At 43.5% G+C, this 21,769-nt stretch overlaps 1 protein-coding gene across 4 annotated transcripts in view; it reads left to right on the top strand.

Moving 5' to 3' along the window:
• Window positions 1-21,769, top strand: part of LOC138760988 (beta-soluble NSF attachment protein) — a 73,402-nt gene that overhangs the window by 15,122 nt on the left and 36,511 nt on the right. For all 4 annotated transcript variants that reach the window (XR_011356045.1, XR_011356046.1, XM_069932415.1 and 1 more), the window contains exons 3-4: window positions 14,867-14,983; window positions 21,553-21,599. Coding sequence is in view for 2 of the 4 variants with exons in the window: in XM_069932415.1 (XP_069788516.1) it covers window positions 14,867-14,983; window positions 21,553-21,599 (164 nt within the window). In the remaining 2 variants the exon portion in view is untranslated. The remainder of the gene's footprint in view (window positions 1-14,866; window positions 14,984-21,552; window positions 21,600-21,769) is intronic.

Below are 21,769 nucleotides of genomic sequence, written 5' to 3'. Positions count from 1 at the left end.
GAAATGGGTCTATATGAAGACACTTTTAATGGAGCTCTATCTTTTTTTTTAATAACAGTTATTAAAGCACTTGAACATGATCCTGGTTACTTCTGATCTTCAGTAACTTGATTCAACACTTCTCCAAATGCATTAGAGAAATCATCATAAAAAAGTTTATAAAATTCCACAGGGAATCCATCATCCCCTGGGGACTTCCCATTAGGCATTTCCTGAATAGCTTCCTTAATTTCAAAATCCGTAAATGAAGATTCCAATTCCTGAACATCATTCCCATCTAATACTGGTAACTTTAATTTAGATAAGTAAGAGTTAAAAGAACCATTATCCTGTTTCCCCTTAGAAGTATATAATTTTAGATAAAATGAATAAAACTGATCATTAATTTCGTAAGGTTTATAAGTAACTTTTGAATTCTTCTTAACAGCATTAATAGTCCAAGATGCCTGTTTAGCTTTCAACTGCCAAGCAAGTACCTTATGAGCTCTTTCCCCCAACTCATAATAACATTGTTTAGATCGATTAATTAAGCGCTCAGACTGATAAGTTTGTAAAGTATTATAACGTAATTTCAACCTCGCTAATGCGGCTTTTTTTAATCTTCTGTTACACCTTTCTGAAAATCTTTCTCTAACTCAGCATTCTGATTTTCTAACTCAAAACATTCTGCCATATATTGTTTCTTAACTTTCGTAGAATAACTAATAATCTTCCCCCTCAAATAAGCTTTTAAAGCATCCCATATTACAAAATGACTATCCACAGAATTAACATTCTTGGTCAAAAATAAAGAGATATGCTCTTTAACAAAAGTAACAAACTCTGGTTTTTTTCAATGACATTGCATTAAACCTCCATCTAAACGACGGACGTACTACCTCCGAACTTACACAAGAAAAATGTAATAATGAATGAACTGATATAACTCTACTTTTATATTCAGCTCGTAATACTCTACCTTGTAAATGTGCCGATACCAAAAATAAATCAATTCTTGAAAAGGAATCATGTCGTGAAGAGTAAAAAGAAAAATCTTTCTCTGTAGGATTAACTTTTTTCCAAATATCCACCAAATTTAAATCTTTCCTTAATACATTAATTTGTGTTGCCATCTTTGATTACCTTATTGGATTTCTGTCCAATAAAGGGTCCAGAACACAATTAAAATCACCACCAACTAAGACATTTTCATTAGCTTGAGTTAACAGTAAAAAAGCTTCTGAAATAAACTGCTCATCGTCTATATTAGGGGCATAAAGATTCAGCAAAAATTTTACAGTTCACTCTTAATACTCTGCCAGCATACCCCTCTGAAGATTCCAAATGGTAAATTTTTATGAATCAAAATCGCTACTCCTCTTGCCTTAGAATTAAAAGAAGAAAAAAACATGACCAACCCAATCTCTTTTCAATTTCAAATGTTCTTTTTCAGTCAGTGTTTCTTGTAAAAAAGCAATGTCAATTTTCATTTTTTTTTTATATAAGCCAATATTCTCTTTCTCTTAATTGGATTATTTAATCCCTGAACATTAAAAGTTGCAAAATTCAATTGAGACATCTTTTTAATACTAATATATTTACGCACTATAAAATAATGCTCCCCTCTATAATTCTTCAAAAAAAATGGGAAGGAGAAAAAAACCTCCCCTCAAAAAATAACAATAAAAAACCCCACAAAAACACATCCTCTTCGGGACGTCAGCGTTCGGGCTCCCCCACAGCCCATACTTTGTCCAGCAATTCTTAGACCCGGTATGCCCTACTCAAGCTAGGCAAAGCCGCCGGACAAACAGGAGCATCCTCCGACGCTACACTGCGCGTCCTTGGGCTGCCCAGCAAGGTCGCAGGTTCCCTTGTTGGCCATGCCGCCCGCGCGCACAGCTTCACGTGAGCGCGGGTTGGCAACAGCCGAACTCACCAAAGTGTCGGCGCCATCTTGCGGAGGCACGATCGGCGCCAAAGTCAAACTTGAATGGGCTGGAGTACTCTGAGGGTTGGAGGCTCCTAACGACGATTCCGTGGATTCAGCTATGCAGGTGTGCCTCAGTTCTTCCGCACTTTTGTATGGTAATTTTTTCTGAAGTTGAGGTTTAGATTTATTCACATTAGTTGCTATAATAAATCACTATTATTTAAACAACTGTAAATATTGTTTTTAACCACTTTTATGCTTTTTTAAAACCGGGCATTTAATAATCCAGTTGGGAAAAGCTGGAATACACATCTTCTGCACCATCTTGCCATGCTCCCCGGACCTTCTTTCCTTAAAACTGGAATGATCAAGCTGCTTCAGTGGGAGAAATTCTGATCCTGACATCTGCTGACGGTGTCATCCAATTAAGCCAGTTGACTTTGCTTAGGAACGTGAGGGTGATGGGGAACTAGCACACAAGAGCATTTGAGGTTAGCGTGGATCAATCGTGGTTATATTGAATAGTGGAGTAGGCTTGGCTCTTATTTTTCTGTGTGCTTGTGAGATGAGACCTGCTGAGTAGAAACTCACTATTAACCTTGGTGTCAAGAAAAAGAATGGACAGGGCTTTTCTTCCTGCTAATAAACACATACTAAGGATTGCTTGCAAGCTTCATTCTGGGGTTTGTTTCTGTGGTCCATTGGACTTTTAGCAGTATTTGTGGCCTCACAAACTCTTCAGATCAAATGTTTTTTTTTTAAACAAATTCTGCTGTATCCTGTTTGATTACTTGTTTCTCCAATTACAAAGTACAGTTTTATTGTACTTGGAGCGTGTAGATCCTAAAACCTGTTGGCTTTCTCAGTTGATATTCTCTCAACATGGCCAGCTGCATTGGTGTTAATCAATAGATCAGTTGATTGAGTGATTCAGAAATATGGACATTTATTACGGCTGTTGTTTGCGGAAAGCCATAAACATTATGAAGGACTCCACACACATTCCTCCCGCAATCTGTTCTCCCTCCTGCCATCTGGGAAGAGATACCGAAGTGTTCAGGACCAGATTACGAGACAGCTTTTTCCCCCCAAACCATGAGCTTCTGAATTCTGGGAGTACACAGGGCTACCATATGTAACATAATATTTATAAGTGATAGGTTATTTATAAAAAGTTTCTGACGTAATTTATCCATGTAGATAACCAGTTCCACAGTCTGGAGAAATACTATCTCGTTTTTCACCGTACACTGCGAGGTTTGTGGTATGAAAGACAAATAAACATGACTTGACTAGACTTGAAATAGGGTCTTGAAATGTTCTGATTCCATTTTCTCTCGAATGTTATCCCAATCAACCAATCAATAAATAAATAAATCATATTGTTCACTTTGGATTGGAAAGTTTGAGTTTTTGTTCCATTATGCTGGTACATTTTAATTAGGTCTACCTTGATGGTCCTATAACGGTTTCAACCCAGTTTGAATTGAATTGCTTATTGTCATGAGAACTGCAATAGAGAAAAAAGCTTTCTTTTGCATGCTATCCAGGCAAATCAACTTGTACAATATGGAGTGGAAAAACAAAATAAAGTGCAGGACTTACTGCAATACAAGTCAAATAGTGCAGGGTACTGTGTACAGTTAAAATAGTCGTTCTCTTTCTCTAGTGGTGCTGGCTGCTGCAGCTGCTGTAATGGCAGTCTGGTGTGGATCCATGGGGAGTGGAGACACAGTGCTCCTTCAGGGTCCAACCACCTAGTTTGACTGCTGTCAGCTCCGCACAGAGCCAGATGGTAGTTTTATTTAAAATCCTACAACCATGGGAACTCGACCCAAGAGGGCAGCGTCAAGATCAGCTGCAGCCGCAAGAAACCAGAGAAACAGAGGACTGGTGCAGGGCACCAGAGAAACGTGTCCATCCCCCCCACCCCTACTGGTCTGAGAAGGAGAAGCAGAGGAAGCGACCCACAGGATGGTGACCACGGTGGCGGACCACTGAGGGGTTCTGTGGCTGAAGGACTCACACAGGCAGCGGGCTGTTGGTGTCTCGAGGCTAGGAACCGACAGAGGCTGCTGAATACTGCGGTCAAGGGACTTGTACCAGGCTGCGGACTGCTGGAGACTGGCTGAAGGGGCACCAGGTATTAAAACTGGGATGTGAGAGGGTGCCGAGGGCGTTGGAAAGTTCCTAATGGTATCGGAGGTTCGAATCTGGGGTTTGGATTGCCGACGGTTGGGGCTGGATTCTGTGTGGCTGCAAGGGATGTGGGGGTGCTGGAGGCGAATCCACGGACACTTGGTGACTCTTGGGGGAACTTTTTTGTTTTTCTTTCTCTGACTGTAAGAGGCACTTCAGGCAATTTCCGCCAATGGCGAATCTGTCGGCCTTTTAGCAGGCAAAAGCAATTTCATGTAATATGACACTGTTTTGGCCTGGAAGTCAGCCTGAAGAAAACTGAGATCCTCCATCAGCCAGCTCCCCACCATGACTACCAGCCCCCCCCCCCCCCCCCCCCCCCACATCTCCATCAAAACGCTCAACCAGTTTACCTATCTCGGCTGCACCATTTCATCGAATGCAAAGATCGACAACGAGATAGACAACAGACTCGCCAAGGCAAATAGCGCCTTTGGAAGACTACACAAAAGAGTCTGGAAAAACAACCAACTGAAAAACCTCACAAAGATTAGTGTATACAGAGCCGTTGTCATACCCACACTCCTGTTCAGCTCCGAATCATGGGTCCTCTACCGGCATCACCTACGGCTCCTAGAACGCTTCCACCAACGTTGTCTCCGCTCCATCCTTAACATTCATTGGAGCGACTTCATCTCCAACATCGAAGTACTAAAGATGGCAGAGGCTGACAGCATCGAATCCACGCTGCTGAAGATCCAACTGTGCTGGGTAGGTCACGTCTCCAGAATGGAGGACCATCGCCTTCCCAAGATCGTGTTATATGGCGAGCTCTCCACTGGCCACCGAGACAGCGGTGCACCAAAGAAGAGGTACAAGGACTGCCTAAAGAAATCTCTTGGTGCCTACCACATTGACCACCGCCAGTGGGCTGATATCTCCTCAAACCGTGCATCTTGGCGCCTCACAGTTCGGCGGGCAGCAACCTCCTTTGAAGAAGACCGCAGAGCCCACCTCACTGTCAAAAGACAAAGGAGGAAAAACCCAACACCCAACCCCAACCAACCAATTTTCCCTTGCAACCGCTGCAACCGTGTCTGCCTGTCCCGCATCGGACATGTCAGCCACCAATGAGCCTGCAGCTGACGTGGACATTACCCCTCCATAAATCTTCGTCCGCGAAGCCAAGCCAAAGAAGAAAAATTACATGACCATAAAATGAATCTAAAACTGTTAAACTAAATTAATGCTTTGGATTAGTAGCTTGTATTCACTCACAATGTAATGGCTTTAAAATATTACACAGATGCTTCTTTGATAAACATACCATGTCTCTGTATTGTTTTAGAAGCATATTAGAAGAGTTAAGAACAAGAATATAGTCCATCGCTATGGAGCCAAGTTGGCTGTATAATCCAATTCTACTCTGCAACTTTTTTGTTGCTTAAATACCAGCAAATTATTCTGCTATTTCAGAATTCCTGCATTTTTTCATAACCGATGCCTTTCACATTCTTCAGACAAGTTTTGATGCTCTTCTATATTTCCCAGTCCAGACACTCCCAAGGACTTCTGCCTCTGAGAACTTTCCTTTCCTTCTCCCTCAATGCCACTAACAAAACATTTTCAGTGAGGGTTGATTTAACATGAATATTTTCAGATATAATGGGTGAACATCTGTACCATCGGCTAGTCTTTCAGCAAAGCCAAGATTCTGTAGTCTCTTCCTTCTTATGTTTTTAGATAGCAATCCTGCAATATTTCCTTAATGAAGACCCCCTAATATGCCAACATTGGTCGTTCACACTGGAACAAGCAAAATCTGCAATTTTCCAGGTCAGTGAACACTGGCATTGTGGGAGCAAAGGAGGTGGGACGTGTAACTCCACTGCAATGATGTCATACGTGTCCGACATATCCTTCAAAACAAAACAAAATGGCTATGCTTATGGTGCTAGCCGTGAACATGTATGGCACTCTTCAAACCAGGCTAATTTCCTGCGCATCATACATGATTTCATGATGCGCAGATGGATGCAGAATCCGTGCAAGCAATGTATTCGTGCAATCAGACATACATTGGAGGAGAATTCGAAGAGAAGCAGGGAGCAGTTTGAGGTGGAAATGCATGTGGACCTTGGACGTAGACTTTTCCTTCTTGTGACTCAATTTGCACTTCTGTTGGATGGAAAAAGTGAAGGAGAGAGAAAGACCACATGGCCCTGTGTTTTTTTTTGATGAAGATGAATGGAGGGGTCATTTCTGTATGTCTCGGGATAATTTTGACTTTATATTGGAACTCATTGAGTCACACCTGAGGCATAAGACAACAAACTGGCGACAGCCTCTGAAGCCTCGACTTAGACTCACTGTTGCTTTGTGGTGGTATGCTACCCTGTGTAAATATCGATCCATAAATTGTATTTTTGGTGTCCGTGTGGTCACTGTCTGTGTGTTGGTACTCCAAGTTACAGGAGCATTGAAGAGGGTCTATTTAAATGTTTTGTTGACCTGCCAAGTGGTGCACGACACATTTGCAGAATGGGAGTATCCAATGTGTGCTGGTGCCATTGATGGCACACATATTCCCATTAATTCAGTAAATGACAGCTTTTAGTAGATGTATCTAGTGCACTTGCCATAGAATGGTAGTGAACAGAAGATGTAAATGAAAATAAAAACTTAATTCAACTGCATTTAACTATTTACAACAGTGCAATAAAACCATTCATCGATGATCATTTGCAAAAGTCACATCACCCAGGAGGACCAGGGTGATTGAAAATATTCATATGCCTTGTCTGAGTGTTGTGTGAGGTCACTCTGCTGTAACGTCTGATAGAAATACTGGCTGTGGGGTTGATGAGTGTGGTATTGTCACACGGGAGTTTGTGGCAGTGACACGGGAAGTTGATGCTGTCGAGCAGAGGATGACATTAGAGTCATCATGTCCCTCATGAGTGAGGCCTGGCTTTTCAGTTCCTGCTGGAAATCATTGAACATTTGTCCAACCCCTGTCATCTCCTCTGAGTGGGTACGTCTGTCTGCCTCCTGGGCCTCTCTCTTCATCGGCTCCTTACGAGCCCTCTGCACCTCCTGCCGAATATGCTCCCTCTCGACATCCTCACAGTCCATTGAGTGCAACATTTTCCGGGTCACCACTTGTGGCTTGGTAGGTCTTGGTCTCTTCTTAGGTGGCTGGCACCTTGGCAAACCATTCAACGCAAGCTAAATTAGTCAGTCCGCTCTTTAGGGGCAGACACACCCACAAAACACATGACAAAATTTGTTGATCACCAGAAGAAATAAGTTTTAAACCTAGTTGCTCTTGAGGCACAGGCGCTGTATTGCTCACCTCAGTTTCAGGACCCCAGTATCAGGCGGAGTGAGACACATCTGGAACCACATCAGGGAATGTTGCTCCTTCATGCTACTGGGCATGCTGAATGGCTTGTGCCCCAGATGGCGTAACAAGGTTCAAAATATGGCCAGTCCAATCATCCCCTGCCACTCTGGCCAGTGTGGGCATTTACCTGATGGTACTTCCTAAGCAGGCACTTACGCTTGCTAATCACCTGGAACGTTGCGATTAATCTCCCTTTCTCTCATTTTTAATGCTACCCAATCTAATATTGGTCCATCCCTCACCGTGCCCCTGATGGTGAGAATCTCGCAGATCTCAGAATCACTCCAGTTGGCAGACTTCGTGGTCATTGGATGGTGTGAGCTTAGTTTTGGCTGATCAGTGTTGATAACTGACTGTTGTTAATTATCAAATTTTAAAATCTCGTACTGAAACGTTGCACGTCATATTACGTGTCATCAAAGCGTCATTGCAATGTCATATTAATTGGTCGAGTTGGTCTCAGAATGCCTGAAGTGCTTATACTGCAGGCTTCAGGGAATTCTACTAGGCCCCTTTAAGGTAAAAAGATGGGACTGGAATGACACCCCCATTCCGTTTGCTTGCTTTTTGCGCAGCATACGTTCCGGGAAAAAAAACAAAATATCCTGGAACGAAGTGGCTATGTAAAAAGCATATTTGAGGCCACAGTGCTCAGAACTTTGAAGATTTAATTGGAAGATAAATTCTAGCTTCATCTATAATTAAAGGTCAAATTCTTCAGCAAAGGGATATTCCAAGTCATTTAATTCAGTAAAGAACAACTGGCCTTCATTCTGTGGGATAATTCTCACCTGCAGTTGTCTTCTTCCTATTTTATGAAGAGAGCCTCTTGAGCGATTGGAGTGAATCAGGTTTTCAATGTGTGAATGTACTCATATTATAAAGAGGATAACTGGGACCATTCTTAACCAACTTGACTGATCCTTGTCAACATTTGTAAAAATAGGGCAGGAATTGGATTGGAATAAGCTGGGTATTTCTGTGGTTAAAATCAGATACCAAGGTTTATCCATTAGAATTGGAATCAGGACTTATTGTTATGAACAAGTCATGAAATTCGGTGTTTGTGGCAGCATCGTAGAGCAAACATTCATATCATAAACATCTTATGACATTACTGTATAAAATAAAATAATAACAATACTAGTGCACAAAAAATAAGGCAGTGTCTTTGGTTCATTGATTATTCAGGAATCTGATGGCAGTGGGGAAGAAGCTGTCCTTGTGCCGCTGAGTGCTCGTCTTTAGGCTCCTGTACCTTTTCCCTGATGGTAGCAGAGTGAAGAGGTCAAGACAGTCTGCTTTCATTTTAAAAATATTTAAAAGATTTTTGAACAGTATACAATCAAATAAAAAAACCCCAATTTATTTATTTATATATATATATATATATATATGTGTGTGTGTGTGTGTGTGTGTGTGTGTATGTATGTATATATGTATATATGTATATGTATATATGTATATGTATATGTGTATATATGTGTATATGTATATATGTATATGTATATATGTATATGTGTATATGTATATGTGTATATGTATATGTATATGTGTATATGTATATGTGTATGTGTATATGTGTATGTGTGTATATGTGTATACGTGTATATGTGTATACGTGTATATGTGTATACGTGTATATATATATACGTGTATATGTGTATACGTGTATATATATACGTGTATATATATACGTGTATGTATATACGTGTATGTATATACGTGTATGTATATACGTGTGTGTGTATACGTGTGTGTGTATACGTGTGTGTATATACGTGTGTGTGTATACGTGTGTGTATATATATATATATATAAAAAACAACAAGAACCCCTCCCCACCCTCCCACCTCTTCCCCTTAAGGGGAGCCAAATATAAAAACAGAAGAGAATATATACAATATTTCAAAGTATTTCCAAATTTATATATTCCAAATAAAAAGACCACATTTTAACAAAAAAGGAATAATTGTGTAATTTTTTCCATAGTGATACAAGCTCTCAATTCATTAAGCCAACGTGCTATATTAATCTCTACGTTATCTTTCCAAGTACTAGCTACACATTTTCGTGCTACAGCCAACACTAAACGTACATATGCAATTTGAAATTTATCCAACCCCAATCCCTTCAAAGAGACCGTATAACCCAGCAAAAAAAAAATCGATGGGTCTAATGGTAATTTAATTTGGATAATTTTTCCAGAACCAACCTAATGCCTTCCCAAAATGGTTGTACATTAACACAAGATCAAACGACATATAAGAAAGTTCCAATACATAATCCACATCTAAAACAAGAATCCAAATTACTAAACCCATATTTTTTTCAGTTTCTCTGGAGTCAAATATAACTGATGTAAAAAATTATAGTTAACCATTCCATATCTTACATTCGTCAGTTTAGTTACACTTTCATAACACATAACTTCCCAATTGAGGAATAATATAAGTTAAATCACTTTCCCATTTAACCCTTGATTTCTCCCATTCCGGTTTATCTATACCTTCTTGTAACAATTGATACATTTTGAAATAAACCTTTCTTTGGTATAGAGCAGGGGTGTCAAACTCAAATTCACGGAGGGCCAAAATTAAAAACTTGGACTAAGTCAAGGGCCGAACTAAATATTTATTGAAAATTTTCAACAACTGCATGTTTTCTCTTCTTTCAACATATGTAATGTTAAACTTTAGGATATAACTTTAGAAGGATAATGTTACAGGTCAGGAGTAGATAGCTCAAGTTCACCCTTTGCTTGACCTGAGGGAAACATATTTGGTCCCTGTGGAGATGTAGTCAGCATTCACAGGCTGTGTCCATTTTGGCCTGCATCAGGACTCAGCATTTCCTACTCACTCCTCAGGCTCTAGGCCTCTATTCACCCTCGACCCACCATCCCTCTACCTGACCAGTCCTTTACCCAACCTCGACTCACCCCTCACTCCACTCGCTCTGCCTCTACCCACCCCATCCTATACACGCCCCTCTACTGCCTCTCCCCTCAACCTGTTCCTCCCTCTACCCATCTCTCACCCTCTAATCACCCCTCCCCTACTCGCCCTGCCCCTCCCCTTTTACCTCTTCCCTATCCACCCCTCCTACTCATCCCTCCCTCTAACTGCCCCTCGCACCACCATAACTTCCCCTGCCCATTACTCCTCACCTACACCCTCTGCCCATCCCTGCTTACCCACCCACTCAGGCCCAGCGCGCTGCCGATCAGCCTTTGCGGACAGCCACCATCTCTCTCTTCACGTGCAGGGCCGAACCAGCCGTCCCTGGGGTCCGCGCGGGTGCAAGCGCTGAAGGGCGTGGCGATCGGGAGAAGTGTGCTCGCGCTGTGGAAGGGCCGTCCGGTGCCAGTCGTACGGGGCTCGCGCTGCCCGGGGGCCGTGCGCAGCCTGCCATTCCCGTCGCGCCGACAGGAAATCACAGGCGCTCGCCAATCCGCCGCACCGCTCGACAGGTGGGAGAAGTGACTGGTTGTGCAGGGAGCCTTCCAACTGGCTTGCCGGCTGATCACATCGACAGACTTCTCGTGTTACAATTTCTCATGTTACAATTTCTCGTGTTACAATGGGGAAGGATGTGCAATGAAGGGGGAGGATGGTGGTGGTGACATTACCAAAGAACAGCATCGGCTCTCGCTGCAGGGCGGGCCAAGGCCCGCGGATCAGAGCTTGACATGTGTGGTATAGAGGAAATCAAAGATTCAAATTTCGTCAACATAGGTAAATTCATCTCTTTACCATAATTATCTTTTATCAGAGCTCTGAGTTGATAATACACAAATAAAGAATTTACAGATATATCAAATTTCTCCCTCAATTGGTTAAAAGAAAGAAGCTAACCTTCTTCAAAACAGTCCAGAACTATTGTTACACCCTTAGAATTCCATCTCTTTAAATGATTATTGAACATTGAAAAAGGAATAAGCTGATTATGATATAACAGGGTTTGAATTTATAATTTACCTTTCGATCCTAAAACCATATTTCTTTTAATCCATATCTTTAGCAAATGTTTTAATACCGGCATATGACATTCCTGCAATAAGTTCATATTCCACTTAAACCCAACCAATAAAATAAGGGCAGCAAAGTCTTTTGGCATAATAGTTCATCATGTACAGCAGGTATAAACCCAAACTTCAAGAACTCTACTGAATATTGACAAACCTTTTGCTTGTTTATTTTGAATATACAACAGCGCGAGCTCCCTGAAACAGGTTGATCAATATCTTATTATGCCTTAGAATTGAAAAAAAGTTAATAAAAGTAATGATCATATTAAAGGAGGAATACTGACCCTAAAAAAATGAGGGAAAAAACATTAGTGCGGTTTCTGACATTCTTTTCTCACAGAGAGCGCATCAGAACCGCGCTAGCCTTGTGCTTTACTTTCTGGGGTCCCAATATTTTTTTTTCAGTTTTGGCCAACCCCCCCATCAATACGCTAGTGCACAAAGATACAGATATAGGTGTAACTCACTACTGAACTGAAAAAGTAAAGGGGTATGGATGGAGACATGATTGTTGAGATCATTTGGAATCCTCGTTGCCAGTGAGATAATTTGGAATGGATGATGATAAGACTGGTCAGAAAAAAATATAATTATAATGTTAACCAAGGATAACAACAGTTAAAATAAGAGAAACATCAAACAAACATTGGAGGAGTAAAAGCACATGTTATGAAAATAAAAAGAACAAAGTGATTTTACTTGGAAGTTACCACAATTATGTCGTACTGAGAGTGTTGCCAAATCACATCTTTCACACCAACATAACGAGTTTATTTTTTCAAACCAACTTTTTAATTATTTCCCAAAATATTCCTACGCCCCACTAAAATATTCTTGGGCCCCTCGCCCCACCAAAATATTCCCACACCCCACTAAAATATTCTTAGGCCCCTCGCCCCACCAAAATATTCCCACACCCCACTAAAATATTCTTAGGCCCCTCGCCCCACCAAAATATTCCCACACCCCACTAAAATATTCTTAGGCCCCTCGCCCCACCAAAATATTCCCACACCCCACTAGTGGGGTGTATGCCCCACCTTGAGAATCTATGGGTTAGACTATTGGCAGTGTGGAGAATCAGAGGCATCTTGGGTCTGAGTCCATGGGGCACTTAAAGCAGCTGCGCAGGTTGTTCCTGTGGTTAAGAAGGCATATAGTGTATTGGTCTTCCCACCATGACTACCAGCCCCCCCACATCTCCATCGGGCACACAAAACTCAAAACGGTCAACCAGTTTACCTATCTCGGCTGCACCATTTCATCGGATGCAAGGATCGACAACGAGATAGACAACAGACTCGCCAAGGCAAATAGCGCCTTTGGAAGACTACACAAAAGAGCCGTTGTCGTACCCACACTGCTGTTCGGCTCCGAATCATGGGTCCTCTACCGGCATCACCTACGGCTCCTAGAACGCTTCCACCAGCGTTGTCTCCGCTCCATCCTCAACATTCATTGGAGCGCCTTCATCCCTAACGTCGAAGTACTCGAGATGGCAGAGGCCGACAGCATCGAGTCCACACTGCTGAAGATCCAGCTGCGCTGGGTGGGTCACGTCTCCAGAATGGAGGACCATCGCCTTCCCAAGATCGTGTTATATGGCGAGCTCTCCACTGGCCACCGTGACAGAGGTGCACCAAAGAAGAGGTACAAGGACTGCCTAAAGAAATCTCTTGGTGCCTGCCACATTGACCACCGCCAGTGGGCTGATATCGCCTCAAACCGTGCATCTTGGCGCCTCACAGTTTGGCGGGCAGCAACCTCCTTTGAAGAAGACTGCAGAGCCCACCTCACTGACAAAAGACAAAGGAGGAAAAACCCAACACCCAACCCCAACCAACCAATTTTCCGCTGCAACCGTGTCTGCCTGTCCCGCATCGGACTCGTCAGCCACAAACGAGCCTGCAGCTGACATGGACTTTTACCCCCTCCATAAATCTTCGTCCGCGAAGCCAAGCCAAAGAATCATGGAATTGAATTAAGCAGCTGAGGGGTAATGTTGCAGCTGTATAGGATCCTTGTCAGTCCCCACTTGGAGTATTGTGTGCAGTTCTAGTCACCTTCCTACTGCAAGGATGTGGAAGCCATAGAAAAGGTGCAGAGGAGATTTACAAGGATATTGCATGGTTTAGGGGGCATGCCTTCTAACAGTTTGAGTGAACTCGGCCTTTTCTTCTTGGAGTGGTGGAGGATGAGAGGTCACCTGATGGAGGTGTTTAAGGTGATGAGAGCCATTGATCATGTAAATAGTCTGAGACTTTTTCACAGGGCTGAAATGGTTGCCATGAGACAATGGGTTTAAGGTGCTGGGGAGTAGGTACAGAGGAGATGTCATGCTAAATTTTTATGCAGAGAGAGGTGGGTGCATGGAATGGGCTGCCAGCAACGGTAGTGGAAGCGGATATGTTGAGGTCCTTTCAGAGACTTTGGGATAAAAGCGTAGAAAAATAGAGGGCTATAGGAAAGCCTAGTAATTTCTAAGGTAGGGACGTGTCCAGTAAAACTTTGTGGTCCATAGGGCCTGTATTGTGCTGTAAGTTTTCTATGTTTCTATCTGATATTAATATAACAGTATTTTCTACATAGCCTTCAGATTTGGGGGAGTAAATTTAGGATGGAGATGAGGAAGAACTGCTTTTCCCTAAGAGTAGTGAATCTGTGGAATTCTCTGCCAAAGGAGGGAGTAGAGACTCCATCATTAAATACATTTAAGACTGAGCCAGACGCATTTTTACGTAGTAGGGGAGCTAAGGGTGGGGGGAAGAGCCAGGTCGATGGAGCTGAGTCCATGGCTAGATCGTTTATGATCTTTTTAATCATTCTCCCTGTGGCCTGTGTGGGTTTTCTCCAGACACTTCAGCTTCCTCCCACATTCTAAAACGTATGGGGTTGATTGGGTGTAATTGGGCAGCATGGGTTTCATGAGCTAGAAGGGCTTTCGAACTTGCTACATCATTAAAATATTTTAAAGTTAAAATATTTTGCATTCTTAAAACAAAACTTGTCTCTGTATTCTCTATCCATGCATTTGGTCAAACTGTAAACCAGAAATATTCACAGAGACTGCAGGTGTTGGAATGAGCTCCTGGAGGGACTCAGTGGGTCTGGCAGTGTCTATGGATAGAAATTATCAGTCAACGTTATGGGTCGGTCTCTATAATGGGTCCCAACTCGAAATGTTGACCGGTCTGCAGTAGCTCATTGTCTGCTTGGAAACGCTCTCAGGCTGGTTGTCACCGGCGAAGCAGTCTGAAATAATTTCTCATGACCTACCTATGCTAGCAAGGGAATGGTCTGGACGGGTGGCAGGGAAAAGGTTGCTGCATGCCATGTGGTGAAGCACAGCTGATTTAACTGTTTTCGCTCCATTGAATAGCTGCAGGGAATGCATTTTGCCAGTCAGCCAAGCTCCACCTTCAGCTGCAGAGCAAACATGATGCTGCCACCAGTTTTGTGGATGCTGGGAATGCATACAAGAAAGCTGATCCACAAGGTAAGGGGTTTGTAAATGTATCTGGTGCTAAGCTTCAGTTTGATTCTATTTATTTTGATTATGTGGGGTTTGTGACAGTTTCCTGGTGATTCAGGCAAGTGTACTCTGTAGGCAAAGTTACCTGTGTAGCCTTTCCTCTGAATGCAGAAGGCTGTCAGTTGACTTTTAGATCACTTTGTTCAGTCCAGTCCCTGCCAGTGACAACAGCCTGCTTGAACCCTGTGGTGTGCTACCCAAGCTCTTGTGAATGCACATTTCAACATGGAGTGATGTGATTGCTCACCATTCCTGCCAGAGAATTTCACGTGAATGAAGGCAAGGGTTAGCAGGGCTGAATTTAGCCCGTAAGACTGGCTATCCCAGGGCAGGCACTCCAGTAAACAGAGCTCTGAACTGTGACAATGGTGGCCACCCCCTTTAATTTGCATTTGCTCTTGGTGTTTGAAATGCTTTAGTCCTGAGGCATTTGTCAGAGGGGTGTTCATTTCAGTGAGATAAACTGCAGTCTTTTTCATCTTTTTAAAATTGTTTAAATTAATTTTTAAAATGTGATTTAATTTAGAGATGCAGCATGGTAACGGGCCCTTCCAACCAGACTATTTTGCGCCCTAGGCAAGGCCAACTACTTGCACCCTTACCCCGAAAATTGCCAACTTCGATTTTCAAAACAGATGTTTTGTAGAATAAATGAAAAGCACAAAACTTGAAACTGCTAAATTTATTTTAAATTGCAAGAATAAGTAAGACATCAATCTTTGATTATCCTTCTCAAATACAAAGAAAATATTTTGGCACACAAATTATTTTGAACTAAAGGGCACTCGGTAGAATATGTATCTCTGCAAGGGCAATACAACATTAAATCCTTTTACTTCACATACCCTCCTGTCTCTCTTACCTTCCATTGTCCATTCTTCCCCATAAGAATGATGCAGTATGAAAGTGCCCCTTTGGCCCATCAAGTTTGCTCTGACTTTCCTGTAACCATTTTTACATATCTATGCTATTCCCTTTTTTAAAATTTTCCCACATTTCTATCATTCCTTCCCCACCCCCCCCCTCCCCCACCCAGACACACTCCAGCAATGGCCAATAATCTACCTGGCCACATCTTTGAGGTTCAAGAGGAATATTGAAGCATTCAGAGGAAGCTCACATGATCACAGGGAGAATGTGCGAATTGCACACAGACGGGGCCAGAGTTCAGGGCAGAAGCCAGGTCGCTGGAGTTGTGAGGTAGTAACTCTATTAATTGCATCACCATGACACAGCATCAACTATAGCAATAATAAAGCTGGTTGCATGTCTCTTTAAGAACTGCCTGGAAGGAGAGTTTCTCCATATTACAGAACAACAACAGTGAGAACATCGATAAAGAACCCCAAGTAAAATGTAATTTCAGCATGGCTTTACACACGGAAATTCAAGAATGCTTTTCTGTTAGTCTGCCTTTTGAAGTTCTCATGTTTTATGAAACTGTGAGAACTAGGATAAACAAAATCATTAATATAACGACAAAAAAAAACATGGAGTAATTGTTGAGTTGATTTCTTTTAAGAATTTATATATTTTTATTTCTCATCTATGAACATTGATAGGTATTCTGCTATTAGAAACCAGCTAGTACCTGTCCTGAGCTATCCTTAACTAGTTACCCTGGACCATCTTGGTCTCAAATCTGCTTGGTTCCTCTTCTCCTCCTTCACTAAAAAGGGGCTAGTCGTGGACCAACTGGCTTTTCTTAATGAAGTATTAATAAATTGCTCAAACCAATGTTAGAATTATTGGACCAATAACTGTTAATATCTCACTTATTCAAACAGCCAAATACACATTTAGGCTTACATAAGACCCACCTTGGCAGTCAACCTACAAGTGCCCTCTGGAGCTCCTGACGCCGACTCCGAACCTGTCCCTTGGCCTATTACCGCGCACGTATACCGGAGCTCCCAACACCAATTCTAACCCTAACCCTAACCCTTGGCGTACCTGAACTGTGGGGCACAATTTGTTCTCTTCAACAGCGCCCCTCCGAAGTCTGCACCGTAGTTGGCTGCCTATTTTGCCTTATGCTAGCAATGAACTCGTGCTGCTCGAATACACCAATTAAGCTACAAACCCTAACCCTAACCCTAACCCTAACCCTAACCCTAACCTTCCACTTACTGAACACATCCATGCCAGAAAACAACTTATCCTAATCCACTCCTCCTAGATCCTGTCTCATTTCCACAAAATCGGGCTTTCTTCAGAATTATCCATAATTAACCTGAAACTAATGACATTATGGTCACTGGACCCAAAATGTTCGCCTACACATACTTCTGTCACCTGACCTGTCTGGTTCCCTAATAGGAGATAAAGCACTGCATCCTCACTTGTTGGTACCTCTATATATTGATTAAAAAAAACTTCCCTGCACACATTTACAAACTCCAAGCCATCCAGGCCTTTTACAGTATGGGAGTCCCAGTCAAAATGTTGAAAGTCAAAATCTCCTACTACCACAACTACCTGTTTCTTACTTGGGACTGCTGTCTCTCCAATTCTACTCTGACTATTGATACAACCCTATCGTGTGTTCACACCTTTCCCATTCCTCAGCTTCACCCATATGGCTTCTGTAGATGAGCACTCTGGGCTGTCCTGTCTAAGCACAGTTGCAATATTTTCCCTGACTAGCAATGCCACTCCTCCCCTTTTCATCCCTCCCCCTCTATCATGTCTGAAACAATAGAACCCTGGAACAGAGAGCTGCCAGTCCTGCCACTCCTGCAACCAAGTCTCACTAATAGCAATAATGTTGTAATCCCACATGCCAATCAACACCCTAAGCTCATTTGCCTTTCTGACATAATTCCTTGCATTGAAATAAATGCATTTCTATCACATATAAACCTTTGATTTCTGTCTATACATGCAGTCCTCGCATGGCCTTTATCCTCCTCCACCTCATTATCTGCTCTAACACTCTGGTTCCCTTCCCCCTGCAAATCTAGTTTAAACCCCCTGGAGCAGCACTAGCAAATCTACCAGCAAGGACGTTAGTTCCCCTCCAATTCAGATGCAAACAGTCCCTCAGAACAAGTCTCACTTTCCCTGACAGAGCCCAACTGTCCAGAAACTTGAAGCCCTCCCTCCTGCACCATCTCTTTAGCTATGTGTTTATCTGCATTAACTTCCTATTTCCAGCCTCACTAACACATGGCATGGGTAGCAATCCTGAGATCGCAACCCTGGAGGTCCTGACCTTCAACTTTGCACCTAACTCCCTAAACTCTCTGGTTCTCCTCATCCATCCTACCCACGTCATTGGTCCCTACATGGACCATGACATCTAGCTGTTCACCCTCTCTCCTGAGAATGCAGAGAACTCAATCCGAGATATCATGGACCTTGGCACCAGGGAGGCAACAGATCATCTGAGATTCTCAATTTCTTCCACAGAACCTCTTATCTGTTTCCCTAACCATTGATTCCCCTATCACTACTGCACTCCTCTTTTCCCTCCTTTCTTTCTGAGCTGAAGGTCCAGTCTCAGTGCCAGAGATGTGACCACTACAACTTGACCCTGGTAGGTCATCCCCACCAACAGTATCCAAAACTGTATACCAATTGTTGATGGGAATGGGCACAGGGGTGCTCTGCTCTCTCTGTCTTCCCCCCTTCCCTCTCCTGACAGTCATTCAGCTACCTCCCTTCTGACCTTTGGGGGTGAGTCTCCCTGAAACTCCTATCACCCTCTCTGCCTCTCGAATGATCTGGAGTTCATCCAGCTCCAGCTCCCTAACTCGGAGATGCAGCTGGATGCACCTTTTTCAGGTGTAATCTTCAAGGATAATTGTGTTGTCCCAGATATCTCACTTTCCGCCATCTGAGCAATCCACTCCCCTAGCTAACTCCATTACCCACTCCTTGTATCAATCTGAGATATTGATCTGAAGACCACCCTGCCGAAGCCTCATCACCGAAGACCACCCCGCCGAAGCCTCATCACCGAAGACCACCCCGCCGAAGCCTCATCACCAAAGACCACCCCGCTGAAGCCTCATCACCGAAGACCGCCCAGCCGAAGCGTCACCACCGAAGACTGCTCCGCCGAAGCCTCGCCACCGAAGACTGCCCCGCCGAAGCCTCACCACCGAAGACCGCCCCGCCGAAGCCTCGCCACCGAAGACCACCCCGCCGAAGCCTCGCCACCGAAGACCACCCCGCCGAAGCCTCATCACCGAAGACCACCCCGCCGAAGCCTCATCACCGAAGACCACCCCGCCGAAGCCTCGCCACCGAAGACCTCCCCGCTGAAGCCTCGCCACCGAAGACCGCCCCGCCGAAGCCTCGCCACCGAAGACCGCCCCGCCGAAGCCTCGCCACCGAAGACCGCCCCGCCGAAGCCTCGCCACCGAAGACCGCCCCGCCGAAGCCTCGCCACCGAAGACCGCCCCGCCGAAGCCTCGCCACCGAAGACCGCCCCGCCGAAGCCTCACCACCGAAGACCACCCCAGCTTGCCGAAGCCTCGCCACCAAAGACCACCCCAGCTTGCCGAAGCCTCACCACCGAAGACCACCCCAGCTTGCCGAAGCCTCACCACCGAAGACCACCCCAGCTTGCCGAAGCCTCACCACCGAAGACCACCCCAGCTTGCCGAAGCCTCACCACCGAAGACCACCCCAGCTTGCCGAAGCCTCGCCACCGAAGACCACTCCAGCTTGCCGAAGCCTTGCCACCGAAGACCGCCCCGCCGAAGCCTCGCCACCGAAGACCGCCCCGCCGAAGCCTCGCCACCGAAGACCACTCCAGCTTGCCGAAATCTCACCTCTGAAGACCACCCCAATTTGCCGAAGAATCATCACCGACCAGCCAAGGGCCACCTCGCTGAAGCCTCACCGCTGACCTGCCAAAGGCCGCCTCACCTCACCAAAGCTTCACCATTGACTTGTCGAAAGGTGTTCCACTGCCTGCTAAGTACCTCGTGTCCCTTGCCAAAGACTTGTGGCTGACCCGTCGAAAGCCAATCCTCTGCCCACTCTGTACCTCACATGCCTCACCAAAGCCTCACCACTGACAGTACCCTCCATTATGTTTGGGATAAAGACACTTTTTTCTTTGAGTCGCCCTTGTGCTGCACAGTTTTAAATTTATAATCAAACGATTTGTATCTAATTAAAGTGCACATTCCAGATTTTATTTAAGGTTTTTTGTATATATTTTGGTTTGACAATGTAGAAATTACAGCAATTTTTATATATAGTCCATTTCATTTCAGTGGACCATAATGTTTAGGAAATTTAGCTTCACAGGTGTTTGTGAATGCTCAGATAAGTTTAGTTGCTTAATTGGTGCAGGTATAGGAGAGCTTTTGATCACCTTTGGAGTCTGTTGTTGCCATTTTTCAACATGAGGGTCCAGACTTGTTTCAATAAAAATCAAAGAAGCCCATTATGAGGCTGAAAAACAAGAAACAAACAGTAAGAGACATCAAACTTTAGGATGACCAAAATCAACTGTTTGGAACATTAAAAAGAAAGAGGGTACTGGTGAGCTCAGTAATTGCAAAGGGGCTGGTCTTCCAAGGAAGACCACAACAGCTGATGACAGAAAATTTTTCATCATAATGAAAAAGGTCGTGTTGACAGATGAGATCAGAGCGATGGCAAGAGCAAAGTCTGGAGGCGTAAAAGTAACTGCCCAAGATCCTTTGCCATGGAGGGCATTGTATCTTTGCCTCCTGCGGATGCTGCACAACCTGCTGAGCTTCTCCAATGCTTTTGTGTATTAACTACGATCCCAGCATCTGGAGTCTTTCTTGTTTCACACACAATCTTGTAAAACTCTATTAAGTCACCTTGCATCTTTCTTTGCTGCAAGGAGAAAAGCCCTAGCTCTGTCAACCTTACCTCCCAAGATATTCTCCAATCTAGACAGCATCTTGGTAAATCTCTGCACCCTCTGCAAAGAATCTGTACCCTTTCTGTCATGAGGCAGCCAGAACTGAACACAATTCTCCAAATGTGGTCTAACCAGATTTTTATAGAGCTACAACATTACCTCATGGCTCTTGAACTCAATCCCCCGATTAATGAAAGCCAATACACTATCTGCGTTCTTAACCCCCCCCCAATCAACGCGCTCTGTTCTTTCACAGAATCTTGGGCCATTGTGTTTAAGGCCACTCTACCCATCTACACTTGTCCCATTTGCTTTAATTTGTGCTCCTCCTCTCTCGTTCCTAGTCTTCTGCCATGTATTGTCCGTTGATGTTGTCTGCTCCATTTTAATCTCCCAGCTAGCAACAGCAGGAGCCAGCATTCAAACCTAGAGTTCCTTTATTCATTAAAGAAACGTATAGAATTATTGATAGTCTGCTTCTTTTGGATCCATCTATTCTGCTAGTATTTTATGGATATCTATATGCAATCCAATTGACCTGAGTTAATTCCAACGTGACACTTTTTTTTAGCCATGCTGTAGGATTTTGCGAATTAATATGACTAAAGTGAGGTTTACAGATTGAACAGTTTGATGATGGAACTCACTTTTCTAAAGTAGTTTATTGTATCTCCTACAGAGGCAATCAACTGCTTAAATGCTGCTATTGATATATACACAGACATGGTAAGAAACTTCATTAATTTATTTCTGATATCTCAATTATTTTATGTAACTGTACCCTGCAGATGATGTATTTTATGTAGCTGTACCCTACAGATGATGTTTACACAGAAAGTTTATCTAAAACCACAAATCCAATGTATGACCAAAATCTTTATTTTTCTTTTAATTCA

This window comes from Narcine bancroftii, chromosome 4 (assembly GCF_036971445.1).
Source record: "Narcine bancroftii isolate sNarBan1 chromosome 4, sNarBan1.hap1, whole genome shotgun sequence".
Taxonomy (NCBI): Eukaryota; Metazoa; Chordata; class Chondrichthyes; order Torpediniformes; family Narcinidae; genus Narcine; species Narcine bancroftii.
Note: the sequence above shows the minus strand (reverse complement) of the source record. Positions and strands in the feature narration are given on the sequence as shown.